The sequence below is a fragment of the Chanodichthys erythropterus genome, chromosome 20 (assembly GCF_024489055.1).
Source record: "Chanodichthys erythropterus isolate Z2021 chromosome 20, ASM2448905v1, whole genome shotgun sequence".
NCBI lineage: Eukaryota > Metazoa > Chordata > Actinopteri > Cypriniformes > Xenocyprididae > Chanodichthys > Chanodichthys erythropterus.
In genome coordinates, this window is record NC_090240.1 from 24,053,138 (window position 1) to 24,069,083 (window position 15,946).

General features: G+C 36.0%; 1 protein-coding gene across 2 annotated transcripts; it reads right to left on the reverse strand.

The window, feature by feature from the left end:
* Positions 1–1,145: 1,145 nt before the first annotated feature.
* Positions 1,146–14,198, reverse strand: LOC137009192 (probable pleckstrin homology domain-containing family N member 1). Of its 2 annotated transcripts, none has more exons than XM_067371192.1 (12): positions 13,445–13,737; positions 9,186–9,285; positions 8,503–8,553; positions 8,237–8,380; positions 7,959–8,045; positions 7,799–7,880; positions 7,540–7,676; positions 6,787–6,933; positions 6,613–6,714; positions 3,156–3,231; positions 2,356–2,432; positions 1,146–2,214 (listed from the first exon to the last, which is right to left on the reverse strand). In XM_067371192.1, coding segments are annotated over exons 1-12 (1,077 nt in total). In that variant the 5' UTR covers positions 13,447–13,737; the 3' UTR covers positions 1,146–2,142. The 2 variants fall into 2 exon arrangements, with proteins under 2 accessions (XP_067227293.1, XP_067227292.1); XM_067371191.1 differs by lacking the exon at positions 13,445–13,737 and adding an exon at positions 13,838–14,198 and having other exon boundaries at positions 1,149–2,214.
* Positions 14,199–15,946: the final 1,748 nt, after the last annotated feature.

Below are 15,946 nucleotides of genomic sequence, written 5' to 3' on the forward strand. Positions count from 1 at the left end.
CTTTTAGACTCACATAAACATCATGAATCAGTGTATGAATCTCAACAATGGTGACAATAAACAAAAAGCTTTTTTGTGACTTTAGTAGACTAGCTTGTTTTGTGACGATCAGAGTTAATCTGTTTATCTGAAAATTGTTGAGGTTCATACGCAGAATCTTGATGTCTACGTGACGCTGTCTGATTAATATCTGCACAATGATTAAAAACTTCCAAAATATCAAAGCAGGACAAGACTTTATGCATTATCATAGGACTAAAGCAAGCGCTTACCTCCATAACGGTGACATTTATAAATTTTGATAAAACATCAACACCTCATTAAGAGGATTTGTGTGAAAGAAATAAAGTCAGAGTGGTTTGTAATAAGATGCTGAGATCTACAGAGATCTGTTAATGTTTAATGTTCTGTTTCTGTTATCTGAGTTTTGTGAGGTCACCATTGTGCTGGAGAGTAGCGCCTGTGCTTCAGTCAGTGATGATCCACAAACACTGATGTTCTGCTGCATGTTGCTTTATTTAAAGGCTGCAGTAACTGTGTAGTTATTGATGTAGTGATACAGCAGTTAGCCTACATTAGCTCATGTGCTGTTGTCAGCTAATGACTTACTGCAAGAGATTTACATTTTAAAGAAATGTTTTCATAGTATTAATGTATGATACATGTAAAGAGCTTTTTTTTGTAAGACATTTGAGAAAAAAGTTTTTGTTTGAACAGCCACTTTTGTTAGTTTAGCTCTAATTTTCAATTCAATTTTTGACAAGGGCAGCAGGGACGTTCTGAGAACATTTCCAAATAAAGTATGGTTCCCTAAACGTTCAGAGAACGTCCTGAATGTTCCCTGAAGGTCCACCAAATAACGTCCCCCAAACCTTAAAAGAAAAACACATCGTGGCCGTCTGTGAACGTACTGGGAACATTACTAGGCAACGTCCTTAATACCAGTGGGGACGTTAAATTTCTAGCGGGGGTCCCCCTAAACTCATATCGGGAACGTTAAAAATGACCAACAGAGGACCGTGTGGGAACGTTCTGTTATGTCCTAAATATTCTCTTTGTAACGTTCTTTTTTGATCATAGAATAACCAAAATGGAACGCCCCCCTAAAGTCATATAAGGAACCTTGAACTGCAGCTCTTTCATTACCAAAAGAGAACGTTTTAGGAACGTCCCGAATGTTCTGTAAAGGTTCGGAATTTTCGTCACCTTTTGAACTTTTAGGGAACGTTGCGCAAGGGTTAGTGGGTTAGTCTCATTTTGTCTTGTTAACAGCTGTCAGGTCCCTCATTCACTAATCTTTCTATAGTCATTCACTAATCACCATATACTTTATTCTACTAATATTAACAGTGCCTACCTGGTAAGTTTAAAGTAGTAATGAAACGATCTATCTTGAAATCCGTCATGGAAACTGGAAACAATCTTGTGTAAACCCTAAACAATTTAAACTTACACCTGTATGATTTCGCAGTGACGTCATCTTCTGGCGAGAAGCGGGAAGTTTAAACTAACCAGTTAACGGTCATGTATGTTCAACGACTGCCTTCTTCCCTCCCGCAGCAAGAGATACGAGCACAAATAAAGAAAAGGGGTGACAGCGAGCATGAGAAACTGGTGAAGGAAATTATTAGTTACTCTCTGACTCCACCTGAGCTTGTCTGTTCTGTTTTATTGTCTGAAAAATAGGAAGTATTACAAATTACACGTGAATCACTTGAACCCTGTTTGGTATCTTTGAAAAAAGGAAGAGAAACTTCCAAATTGCTATTTTGCAGAGGATGTTTTCTGACTTCTTTAGCTCACAGATATAAGACCCTGGAATTAATTTCAAATTAAAACTATTTATTACATTTCACTTAAACATTTATATTAACTTTATACATTGTAGGCCTACTGTGCATGTGTTAGGCCTGTTTACACTCACTAACATATATTTACTGAAATGGAGCAGACTGTCTAAACCTGTTGAGTTTCCTAGCTATTGAAGATCTTTCCTCACAAGCAGTGAAGAGATTTGTTACTTATGAGTAAAATGCAACAGTAAAATGTTCATTTGTCATCAGCAGCTTTCATTGGGCACAACGAATGATGGGAGTATTTATTATTTTCACAGCATTTTAATTCCCATCCGTCACATCATCCTCAGCTTCTGCGCTTCTTCGGTATCAGAGGTGGAGGGGTGTGATGTGGCAATGAATCTGCCACTTTATCAGGCTGTGGGAGATGGAAAATAAAATATTCATATGTATTGTTTAGGCTGTATTTACATCTTACAAAGTGTGGTAATCTCTAAAGGAATTAGTTTTACTATAATGGTCATTAGCTTGTCTTAAATGCGAATGTCTGCAGTCTTGCCTGTTGTAACTGGAAGATCCAGTTTTGATAGTCCTCAGGGTAAATACAGGAGACAAGCAGAGGCTCCATCAGTTCACCTGGAAAATACATCACTCCAGATCAGCATGCACTATGAAGCTTCTAATAATTTTTTCCAAGTTATTTACATGTCGTAACTTGGTGTAATGACATTTTGAATCACCTCTAACAAAATTCAGGCGATAAGAGGAACATTGAGAAACCAGTCTGAGTGTGTTTATCATCACACAGCTATTTTCTGAAGGTGAGTCACAAGCACCTCTATGACTAACATAGATCACTTGATTTATGACTCTTAGAACAACAAAACATGCAATGCATTCAACTTTAGCTTTCTTAATGTTTATGAAAGACCAGTAGCCTATATGATAATAAATAATAAACCCCCCAGCAAACTGCAAAACTAATAAACAACCCATATGGTTTGATGTTATGTAAGAGTATTTCCTGGGTTCTCATGACAAGTCATAGTGAAATGACTGATATGACAGATAAACATAGCACTGACATGTGCTTGAAAAAAATGTAGACCATTACCACACACAAGTCTAACGTGTGATCTAAAAACCATACCACAATGTGAGTTTATAAATGTGGTGTCCAAAAAAAGCTGCTAATTTAAATTGCTCTCCCATAAAGCCATCAGTATTTAAACTGTATTTCATATCATATGGTATAATCATACCGTATATGAATTATTTATGTTACATACAACTTAGAGGTTATGTCCAAGTGTTGTATTGGAATACGAGAGTAATACATTTGTTCAAAAAGATACATACCTGTGAGTTCAAACTCCAGTCTGCCATGGAGTGCAGATTTTTCCATGGCTTTAATGCTCTTTAATGGCAGACGACCCTTCAGTATAAAACAATACAACTCAGTCTGATGTTGTATACAACATACATGTATAAATAGTCCTATATTTTAATCTGAATTAAATGTTTGTTAATTGTATTTAAATGTAGAATCACTTAAAGGACTGGTTCACTTTAAAATGAAAATTACTCCAAGATTTACTCACCCACAAGCCACCCTAGTTATATTATCCTGACACGTCCAACCTTAATAATGGCAGTGAACGGGAAACAACGAGTATGAAGCTCAAGAAAGTGCATCCATCCATCATAAACGTACTCCACACGGCTCCAGGGGGATAATAAATGCCTTCTGAAGCGAAGCGATGCATTTGTGTAAGAAAAATATCCATATTTAACAAGTTATAAAGTAAAATATCTAGCTTCCGCCAGATCGCCTTCCAAATGCAACGTACGAGAAGCCGTGTGAAGTATGTTTATAATGGATAGATGCACTTTCGTCTTGAGCTTCATACTCGTTGGTTCCGTTCACTGGCATTTATTAATATAACTCCGATTGTGTTCATCAGAAAGAAGATCGTCATATACGGCTTGAGGGTAAGTAAATCTCGGAGAAAATTTGGATTTTATAGTGAACTAATCCTTTAAATTAAATTGTCAAATGACAATAATGGTGGCCAGAAGGTCCTTCGTTTTCCTTTTTTTATTTTAAAGAGACGGTATATATAAACCCCACTGTTAGCACCACTTAGCTTAGTTACTTAAATAGGGTTCACCAATTACACTCCTAAAAATATTGACATCAATGCAATGTTTCCATGAAGAACCTTTATTAGCATGGAACCTTTCCATAGCACAAAAGGTTCTTTATAGTGGAGAAAGATTCTTTAGATAGATTTTTTTTTAAAAAAGTTCTTCATACTAAAAAAAAGAAAAAAGTTATTTTAAGAACTGTTCACTGAAAGGTTGTTTGGGGAACTAAAAGTTGTTCTTCTATGGCTTCACCACAAAAATACCCGTTTAGAGCTTTTATTTAACCCTAAATCAGGCAACGTGACTCACGAGTCACATAGTTTTTATTGTCTTTTTTGGGGCATAAGAACATTTTTTTTATTAAATCCTTTTATCATTTATCAATGCCTGGTCTGTCTCAAGTATGCTGGTCACATGATTTGCTTCAAGTTTTCAGTGATCTATTAGTAAGCCTGATCTAAATCCAACATGGCTGCCAGTGGTGGAGAACATTCAGATTTTGAAGTAGATAATTATATATTAAACTTACTTTTCTTTTGGAAAAAAATTTATATTACTGCTAACATTAATTCTGAACATTGTCTTAGGCTGCTGAAGAAAAAAAAATTGTCATATGTTGTTTATGTTGTTATTTAGCACGTTTTGAAATGTATGTGACTCCTGAGTCACGTTGCCTGTTTAGGGTATAAAAAAGGGATTAACCCTAAGAGTGGAAAAGTCTCAGGTAACCATATTAAAAAAACTGTTGCTCCCTTTTTTGAGAATATACGTAACACTACACTAAATTTAAATGGTTGTAATTTAAGAATGTTTTAGACATAAGTTTGGTCTTGTTTTTTTTTTAAAAAGAAAAAGTAACTTCAAAAAATGATTATATTTACTGTAAATCAAATGTACTCTACAGTCCAGTCCAAAAGTTTGGAACCACTAAGATTTTTAATGTTTTTAAAAGAAGTTTCATCTGCTTACCAAGGCTACATTTATTTAATTAAAAATACAGTAAAAACAGTAATATTGTGAAATATTCTTACAATTTAAAATAACTGTTTTCTATTTGAATATATTTGACAAAGTAATTTATTCCTATGATCAAAGCTGAATTTTCAGCATCATTACTCCAGTCTTCAGTGTAACATGATCCTTCAGAAATCATTCTAATATGATGATCTGCTGCTCAATAAATATTTAATGTGTACAATTGTACAAAATATTTGCGTACAATATTTTTTTCAGGATTATTTGATGAATAGAAAGTTGAAAAGAACAGTGTTTATCTGAAATCTAATCTTTTGTAACATTATAAATGTCTTTACTGCCACTTTTGATTGATTTAATGCATCCTTGCTGAATAAAAGTATTAATTTCTTTAATTTCTTTTCAAAAAAATAAAAATTCTTACTGACCCCAAACTTTTGAACGGTAGTGTATAATGCTACAGAAGCTTTGTATTTCAGATAAATGCTGTTCTTTTGAACTTTCTATTCATCAAGGAATCCTGAAAAAAAAAAGTACACAACTGTTTTCAACATTGAAAATAATCATAAATGTTTCTTGAGCAGCAGATCAGCATATTAGAATTATTTCTGAAGGATCATGTGACACTGAAGACTGAAGTAACGATGCTGTAAATTCAGCTTTGATCACAGGAATAAATTACTTTGTCAAATATATTTAAATAGTACACAGTTATTTTAAATTGTAATAATATTTAACAATATTACTGTTTTTACTGTATTTTTAATTAAATAAATGTAGCCTTGGTGAGCAGACGAAACTTCTTTTAAAAACATTAAAAATCTTAATGGTTCCAAACTTTTGGACTGTACTGTAAATATTTTATATAAAATGTATATTTTACAAAATAATTTTTACTCTAAAATTACTATCAAATCAAAGTCATATGTCTAACCAATTTGTGTTCTAAATTTTAATTTAATATCACAAAATGTAACTTCCCATGAGATTTTTAGGCGTTGTACCAAAAATAGCCACTGGGTGTTTTTTTTAATGCATTCTCCTGTATCAAATTTATACATTTCAGTCTCAATATAAAAAAACAGTTGGCAGATGGGACCGTGAGACTCAGAACTTTCCAATGATATGTGTTTTGTCAAGATTAGAATTTTTTTTTTATAAAGTAGTTCAAATAAATTGTGTAATACAAAACCTGACACCACCCACTAGGTGAGGAGCTTGCTAAAAGAAATTAAAGTACCATTTTTATGGTAAAGCAAGGTCCGATTTCAAAATGGTTTTCACAGGATGAATCTTGAGTTCGTAAGCTTTTGAATGATATATAATTTGTCAACATTACATCAGGTAAAGTATAGGATATAATTGTTTTAAGCATGCAGTGGCAAGTAGGCCAGTAACAGTTAACAGATTAATGACTTGGTCCTTTTTTATACCCTAATCAGGCAACGTGACCTGGGAGTCACAACTTATAAAATCCAAAATATATCAAATATTTCAAAAATTCTTTTGGATATGTTTTACTTAAGCTCAGATGATATAAAAAAGATCATGAAAATATTTTTTGCTTATCATTTTCCACTCTTGCCTGTTTAAGGGTTAAAGAATGTACTAATTGAGGCTGCCAAATATATTTCTATGGCTCACAGACACATTGCTGATATAGCTTGTTGTTTAGTCAGCAAAATTAGCTTACCTCATATTTCACACGTACATGATGACAGTCAAGAGAAAGAATGAGGAGGTCGAATGGAAAGAGCACAAGCAAACGCTCCTGAGGTCCCTGCAAAAACCGATCCTGTTGTTTGAAGGAGGCCTGTTTAGTACCATCCTGAATTATGTGGATACCACTCTCAATTTATAGCCTGACCTGTGTGTATATGTAGCTGATGTGCACCAGTGAAAGGTATTTTGGATAGCCCATGTGCTGAATAGGTGTCCCCTCCCATTGCAAGATTGGAGAACGCAGTAAGTATCTTTTAAGCTCCTCCTTCTTCCAGTTTTCATCACATGGCACCTGGAATAGTGAAAATAAATCTGTCTGAGCAATGATATGAACAATCCTAATTCTGTTTTACTTATCTGGTACTTAAAGGGTTAGTCCAGCCAAAAATTCAATTTCTGTGTGACTTCGGCAGTTCGATACACGCTCCGAAAATCTCACAAAAGATTTGTAAAGCTTCGAAGCTTCATGAAGCGGTGTTTTGAAATCGCCCATCACTAGATATTGTTGAATAAAATCGTTATTTTGTTTTTTTGGTGCACCAAAAGTATTCTCGTCGCTTCATAACATTAAAGTTGAACCACTGTAGTCACATGAACTGTTTTAAAATAGCTTTCTGGGCATTAATTGGTTAATTATCTGTCAATGCAGGCCTCACTGAGCCATTGGATTTAATCAAAAATATCTTAATTTGTGTTCCTAAGATAAACGAAGGTCTTGCGGGTGTGGAACGACATGAGGGTGAGTAATTAATGACAGAATTTTCATTTTTGGGTAAACTAACCCTTTAACATTGGGCAAAAATAACCAATGTTCATTCAGGAACAAATATATTTGACTATGTTTTATGAGTCCTGTATATTTCAAGAATGCAGTACAACAAGGCTGAATAAGATGTACCAGGTATGAGAGAGCACTATGGGACGGGCTCAGCTGTTGCCTTAGGGATTTGTGTCTCCTTTCCTCAATGTTCTCTATCCAGGCTTTTGTTTCAGCTGCACTAGCACAAATGAAGATCTTTGAGTCCACCATAGGTCCTAGAGTATATCATAAATATAAGTGCACTATGATCAAATATTTTTGTGACTTCATAATTTTCATATTCAGGGTTAATTCACAGATTACATTTTTGTTGTTGTTGTTTTAAAGGGGCTCTCACCTCTAATCTCAAACATATGTGGAGAACTGGGGTCCTGCTGTGAGATCAGATGAACCTCAATGGCTGAGAGAGGAAGGATGCCCTGTGACAAAACACAGATGGCAGTTTAAAGTGAAGCTCACATCATTAAATATTTCCTTAAACTTAGAAAGTTTCTTACCTCATAAATAAAATCATGATTAGAGCTGTCCAAAGCAAGGATTAACAAATGGAAGGAAAATAAAACCAGATATCGTTCACTCATAGCCTGAAGACAGAAATCATAATGCATACAAATTACAGTTACTCATAAAATTGGACATAGGCAAAAATATCAGTTTGGCTCCACTTAAATATATATTTTAAAATTCTGGCACAAAATCAAATGGCATCTTTTTCATTCTAGTGTAGTTAGAGGCAGTTTAGAACATGAACTAAAGCATTTTGTTGAATTGTTACCTTTGTGTATCCACTGTGTAAATACACAGAAGATGAGTGGATAATGTCTCCGTACGTGTGTGGTGCTTTTCCTTCCCATTCTCTGATTGGCTGAGTGTACAGCCTGTGATGGAGCTCTTTTTTTGTCCAGCTCCAAAGCACCAGCTGAGAAAAAGAAAGAAAAAGAAAAAAAAAACACCCTATAATGTTACATAAAGAGAATGTAATATTGAGAAAAGCACAGATGATTGTTTTATTTATTTATTTAGAAGCTGATAAAGACATACTTGTGAATGGTTGTGTTTTGTTGTGTCCCTCATAGAGACAGGATCCGGGTCCTAGCGCAAGACACAGATGCGGAAATGGAGATGAAATTGATAAAACTCTTAGTCAGTGCAGACATTAGGTTAATCTAGTTCTATGTGAACACTATCTGCACATCAATGATGCCATTTAATTGTTTTGACCTTCTATGTAATTTAGAAAAAAAATCATAGATTTTGGTTACTTTATTTTACAGTGCTGTAGTTACAGTGTTTCTGAAATAAGTACTGAGTACTATTAATTAACTACATGTACTTACTATAGAGTTACAGTTAAAGAAAGAAAGAAAGAAAGAAAGAAAGAAAGAAAGAAAGAAAGAAAGAAAGAAAGAAAGAAAGAAAGAAAGAAAGAAAGAAAGAAAGAAAGAAAGAAAGAAAGAAAGAAAAGTAGGGCTCAGCACCCTGAAATTGACATTTGTGTAAGAAAACTTTTGCTAGAAAAATCAAAAGAAGTTTATCAAAAAATATTGTTCCTTTACATCTTTATCAAAGCTGTGATGACCAAATAAAACATCTTTGTATAACAAAGAAAAACTCTGAACAGACTTGTATGTGTGAAGAGATGACAAACAGATTAGTCTTCAGCGCCACAAAACACTTTTAGGTGACAAAGCTACGCCCTTTGCCACTTCCTCTTTATTGCTTACCTCCTTCTTCAGGTGCCTCACAGAAGGACAACGATGAGGACCTTCATCTGTGCCATTTCTTGTGGAAATTTGGTGCCTGCTTTCAGCGAGACTCCAGAGCCTGAAATAGCAGATGGCTAAACAGTCAGATCACTTTATCTTGCAGCATAACAGATGAGGATTTAAGAAACACAATGCAAATTGCTGTGCACTGTATGATAGAATTAGTGGGAGAGAATTTCACCTTACACTGCGAAAATAAGCTATTTTCTGTGATTGTGTGGGCACTTCTGATTCATTTGCTGCTATAGACATTATACAATATTATTCGGACTTCTGTTTTTGCAGGAGCTCTGTATATTTCTATGGCATCGCTGTCGAAGAGTAATTAGTTGAAGTAGATTTACATATTGTGGAGTTAAAGGTGCCCAATCAGAATTTGAATTTATCTCGGCATAGTTAAATAACAAGAGTTCAGTACATGGAAAAGACATACATTGAGTTTCAAACCACATTGTTTCCTCCTCCTTATGTAAATCTCATTTGTTTAAAAGACTTCCGGAAAACACTCAACATAATACCGACTGTTACGTAACAGTCGGGACCATTAATATGTATGACCCCAATATTTTCATAATGCCAGCCCATTCGACTTATTAGACAAGGAAAAGCAGTATTAACGGCTGGATCTGTGCACAGACAAGGTAAGCAAGCAAGAACAACATCGAAAAATGGCAGATGGAGCAATAATAACTGACATGATCCATGATGTCATGATATTTTTAGAGATATTTGTAAATTGTCTTTCTAAATGTTTTTAGAATCTAAATGTCTTTCTAGCATGTTGCTAATATACTGTTAAATGTGGTTAAAGTTACCATCGTTTCTTACTGTATTCACGGAGACGAGAGTCGTTGCTATTGTCATTTTTAAACACTTGCAGTCTGTATAATTCATAAACACAACTTCATTCTTTATAAATCTCTCCAAAAGTGTGTAATGTTAGCTTTAGCCACAGAGCATAGCCTCAAACTCACACAGAATCAAACGTAACCATCTAAATAAATACGTTACTCACATAATTCGAAGCATGCATACAGCGTGCATGACGAACATCTTGTAAAGATCCATTTGAGGGTTATATTAGCTGTGTGAACTTTGTAAATGCACTGTAATATAGTCGAGAGCTTGTGGGGCAGAGGGAACGCATCTCTTAAAGGGGCCGTGCTGAAAAAATCAGTGCATAGTTTATGATGCCCCAAAATAGGCAGTTAAAATAATTAATTTAAAAAATCTATGGGGTATTTTGAGCTGAAACTTCACAGACACATTCAGGGGACATCTAGGACTTATATTACATCTTGTAAAAAAACAATCTAGGGCACCTTTAATGAAAGTTGGCATGAACATTGCAATGTTTGAAGGGGATGTCATTACAAATGTCAGTAGATAGGGAAGATTTTAAAATGAGCGGTTAATTTATCCATAAGATCTTACCTTCATGCTGTGGAAATATATTGGAAGAAAGAACACAGGTGCGGGGCTACATATAACAAAATACTGTAAATGGTCGAATAATTTGCGCTACAAACCAGTGTGTTTTTGATTTCGATAATAAGTTTAAATAATAAAATAATTAACAGTTTGCAATATCAAGCAGTATAACAGACAGTTTTTGTACAGCTAAAATGGAAGCGGATGAGACCGGAAGCATTGACAGTCAAGTTACAATGGCCGCACCCTCTCTTACGTTACGAATAAGGTGAATACAAATGATGTCTTTGCCTGTTTTGCATGCGAATGTTAAAGGTGCTAAAGAGGATCTTTTCGTCGACTGAGAAACCAAAGATTGTTAGTGAGTTTTTGAAATGAGCGCATGCGTAAGAACAACCCCCCTCCTTCACAGCTCATTTCGAGGGAACGCCTCCCAAAACTCATGCACGAGTATTGGAACACGAGTGTTTACCACCGGCATTTGTGTCGTGTTAGTGGATTCATTATGTCGGACTCACCGCAGGTAACTCATAATCTGCAGTTGTTACTCCTGTCTCCTGACAAAAACATCGCATGTGGCGCCTGTGGAGTGTGGAAAGTTACTGGAGCGCGCAGCCGCGCACGTCTCTCACAAGGAACGTCACGGCAGTGATTGACAAGCCAGAGGGCCAAACGTTGATGATCGTGTAAACGATTGGCTGATGTTTTTAAGGCCCTACCTCGTGCACAGATGATGTATTAATATTATTCCTTTCAGTGCACCTAATAAATAGTCTTTTATCAGTTAGTAAAGACAGTTTCAAGTAATATTGCAAAAATGTATAAAACAAAACATCCTCTTTAGCACCTTTAATACACTTTAAATGGCACCTATTATGCAAAATCTACTTTTACATGGTGTTTGGACATAGATGTGTTTTGGCAGTGTGTGAACACAACCACCCTACACTGATAAAAATCCACCCACTCCCTTTTTTAATTCCCATTATTAAAAATGAAATAATTCCCATTTAATTCCCAAAGCAGTCTCATTAAACATGTTTTGATTCTGTGAGCAGTGTGAGATCACATTGCTCAAGCCCCGTCCACGGCCGCTGACTGACAGTCCTGCGTTACCATAGTTTCCTGGTGTTCTTTTTTTGGATGTAAAAAAAAAAATCGCCATTTCAGTCGATATCTGTTAGTTCCACAACAAATGCGGCTAAAGCTATTGTTTTCTTAAAGACCAGATGTCTGTCATCTATTTTAAACCTTGTTTATATACTTTATAACCACATGTTTGTAAAGAGCAGTGTAAAAGGTGATTGTCTTGAAAAACTGTACGTTTTCTGCAAAGACCAGATATTAAAAATGCTATGTTTATTTGCAAAGGCTAGCACATTTATCCACTAACCATTCAGAAACGTCCAGTTGCATTCTAAAAGTTGTAACTTCTGCCTGAGTCTCTCCATCAGTGTCCGGTTTAAACAATGTGGCTAAACACCATTACTAACAATCGTCATTTTGGCTGCATGAGATTCTCCAGCTTTGTTGTTGTTTTTGAGCAACCAAAGCGCAAGCTGTTAAAGCTCCACCCTCTTCTGGAAAGTGGGTGGGGAGCAGCAGCTCATTTGCATTTAAAGGGACACACAAAAATGGCGTGTTTTTGCTCACACCCAAATAGGAGCAAATTTGACAAGCTTTAATAAATGATCTGTGGGTATTTCGAGCTAAAACTTTACAGACACTCTGGGTACACCATAAACTTATATTACATCTTATGAAAAGGGGCATAATAGGTGCCCTTTAAGTTTAAGCTTAAAATATTAGTGTTCTACTTTGTAAAAAAAAAGTAGGGTGAAAACAGGTAACATAGAACAATGATTTATAATTTTGCACTTTCTCTGTTGTTATTTATTTATTGTCTCGTGGTAACATAAAAATAGAAAACATAAGATATATCAGTAATTTTTAAGCTTCTGATCAGGTAAAGAAAAAAAGGTCCTTAAGGTGACAACTGAACATAACTGTATTTTAGAATATGTATAGTTTTCAATTACTACAAATAACTATGAAGTTCTTCCTAATAAGGTCTGGGAAACAACTGGATACCACAAATGACATATTCTACACATAGTCAGCCTGAGGCCACTGTGATTATTACAAATTCTTTAACAGCACACTTTAACAAACTCGTTTATTCCCTGAATGTTGCTTATTTTTCCCCCAGACCCTCTGTTCCCGCTGCTTTTACCCATTGCGCTTATTGGGGAAGTGCCCAGACATAAGCAGCTTACTGTGTGGGTGGCGAATGACAAGCAGACATCCACCATCTGACCCTCAACAGGCTTGACTCTTTAAACTACACTCAGAACATATAGAAACTTCAACAGGTATATCGCAAGACCATTACCACAAAATTAGTGATTTAACGTTGTAATTACTCCAAACAAGCCATGTTTTCACCACTGACGCATATCTGCATATTATCAACCTGTGTATATTTTTGCAGATTGGCCGTTGTCTGATCCCCGTTTTTCTGCTAGTTTGGTCACATAAAGCTTATGAGCTCTGATTAACTCCCAATATAATCCCTACAGTCTCCTAATGAGAGGATTGAGGCTTCCAGCCTGGAGTAAGACACCAGACTGCTCAAACACACTTAGCTCCTTTAATTAGCTATACTAGCTGCATTAGTTCTGCCTCATTTGGTGTATGAGAGGCTCTAATGAGATCTAGCTGCAAGACTGCTGCCCATCCACAGTAAACACCTTCATTGCGAGGGGAATAAAACAACTAAAACTTACATAAAAGCTCAAGATGTTTCACAGAGTTTCATCAGATCCATTTCAGACAGACAGAATCAAGCAGAACAAGGTTTGATGCTGAAAAAGGTGTCTCTAGAATTTACTTACTAGCTGAAACTGTCACATGGTTTCTTACCACCATTCTTAAAATATGTAAAACAAATCTAACAACTTCTAACATTCTCAACTCCAATGGACAGCCACTTCCATTTTAACATCCGCATGATTATGAGCAACTAACCCTTTGTGGTTTTAAAAATGTTATCAAACATTACCTAACTTTCTGAAATGAGGAAGTTTTGCTAGCAAGTATATTCTGTGCACTCAAGAGCCTGTGCTTCAACTGAAATGCATAAGGAAAAAACAACAACCATGCGGCAGTCAGTCTCTTACCCTGTGTTGTTGATTTCCAGGAGCTCGATTTCATCTGGGCCCACTTCATCAGTTCCCGTATGCCTTTGGGTCACACTGCAGCATCCCATAGCTTGTCTGCACCTTACCTCTCCTTTCCACACACACAACCCCAATGGCTTCTCCTCTAAACTACACACGGAGGGCCATCTGTTCACCCCCACACGCCCCACACCCCAACAGACTATAAGCAGGGTTCAAGAATGAGGTGCATACAAGTCTGAATGAAGTGTCTTGCGGTAAAAAAAACATTGAACGAAGCCAACGTTGGGCGAATGAAGAGGAGCAAGAGAGGTGTATGAAACTATCAAGCACAGCAGTTACACACAAATGCTGCACTATTTCTTCCTGTTGCAATCAGCAGTGACGCAGCAGCGGCCAACACAACTTCCTCACTTCACTCAGTTTCATCTGTGAGTGAGCTTGAACGGTTTGTTTTTGACTTTGATTTTACACATGTGGGATGCAAGCAGCATCAATAAAGCAAATCCCATTTAAGATTATGATTACACTTCATGAAGTCAACACAGAAAAGTAGGCAAAAAGTAGCCATGACAACAAAACCGCAGCTGAATCTCAAACATGTGTTTATTGGTGGTAAGGAGCGTGTTAGTGTGCAGAGGTCTAATCTGGTGTTTGTTTTGTCGCATTTGCCACAGATGGAGGAAGAAGGAGTGTCCTGTGGCTGCATCTCCAACAACACACATAAAATAGGTTATCTGAACTTCAGTCAAAAAGAACATTCAAAATCACTCCAAAACTTTACTGAAGAACATCTGGCAATTTATTGAAAGCGTTATTCATGCTGTGTCAGTATCTGAAGTGATGCTGTCTTACTATGTGACATTCTGAGATAAGACATGACCTCCCTGCAAAAAACAAAACACTTTTTTTTTTTTTTAGCAGCTTAGCATTTCTCTCCAAAGCTTAAAGATGTGTTAGTCTACTGGTGTTGTTTTTAATTTATAGTGTGCAAAGCTTTAAATCGTAACTCCTTAAAGGTGCCCAAGAATGCTTTTTCACAAGATGTAATATAAGTCTAAGGTGTCTCCTGAATGTGTCTGTGAAGTTTCAGCTCAAAATACCCCATAGATTTTTTTAAATAAATTTTTTTAACTGCCCATTTTGGGGCATCATTAACTATACACTGATTTTTTCAGCGCGCCGCCCCTTTAAATTGCGTGCTCCCTGCCACACAAGCTCTCGACTATATTACAGCGCATTTACAAAGTTCACACAGCTAATATAACCCTCAAATGGATCTTTACAAGATGTTCGTCATGCACGCTGTATGCATGCTTCGAATTATGTGAGTAAAGTATCTATTTTGATGTTTACGTTTGATTCTGTATGAGTTTGAGGCTATGCTCTGTGGCTAACGGCTAATGCTACACTGTTGGAGAAATTTATAAAGAATGAAGTTGTGTTTATGAATTATACAGACTGCAAGTGTTTAAAAATGAAAATAGTGACGGCTCTTGTCTCCGTGAATACAGAAACGATGGTAACTTTAACAACAGTACATTAGCAACATGCTAATGAAACATTTAGAAAGACAATTTACAAATATCACTAAAAATATCATGCTATCATGAATCATGTCAGTTATTATTGCTCCATCTGCCATTTTTCACTGTTGTTGTTCTTGCTTGCTTACCTTGTCTGTGCACAGATCCAGACGTGAATACTGCCTTTCCTTGTCTAATGCTTGAACATGGGCTGGCATATATGCAAATATTGGGGTCATACATATTAATGATCCCGAGTGTTATGTAACAGTCGGTGTTATGTTGAGATCCGCATGTTTTCCGGAAGTCTTTTAAACAAATGAGATTTATATAAGAAGGAGGAAACAATGGAGTTTGAAACTCAATGTATGTCTTTTCCTTGTACTGAACTCTTGTTATTTAACTATGCCGAGATAAATTAAATTTTTGATTCTAGGGCACCTTTAACTCTTTTTTATATTGCCCTTTTTCCCCATCACATATATTATTAAAGCTGCAGTCTGTAAGTTTTGCCTCGTCACCATCTCTGTTTGAAACTTGCAATTGCAGTTATTTGCGGAATTATAATTTTTACGTGGGTTGT

Bases quoted from the DNA above. Each gene is read 5' to 3' on its own strand.
- LOC137009192 (XM_067371191.1), bottom strand. From the start codon at position 13,926: ATGGGATGCTGCAGTGTGACCCAAAGGCATACGGGAACTGATGAAGTG. The intron at 7,677-7,798 runs GTGAGAGCCCCT...GATATACTCTAG, and splicing joins ACATATGTTTGAGATTAGAG to GACCTATGGTGGACTCAAAG. The intron at 3,232-6,612 runs GTAAGCTAATTT...TTTATACTGAAG, and splicing joins ATGTACGTGTGAAATATGAG to GGTCGTCTGCCATTAAAGAG.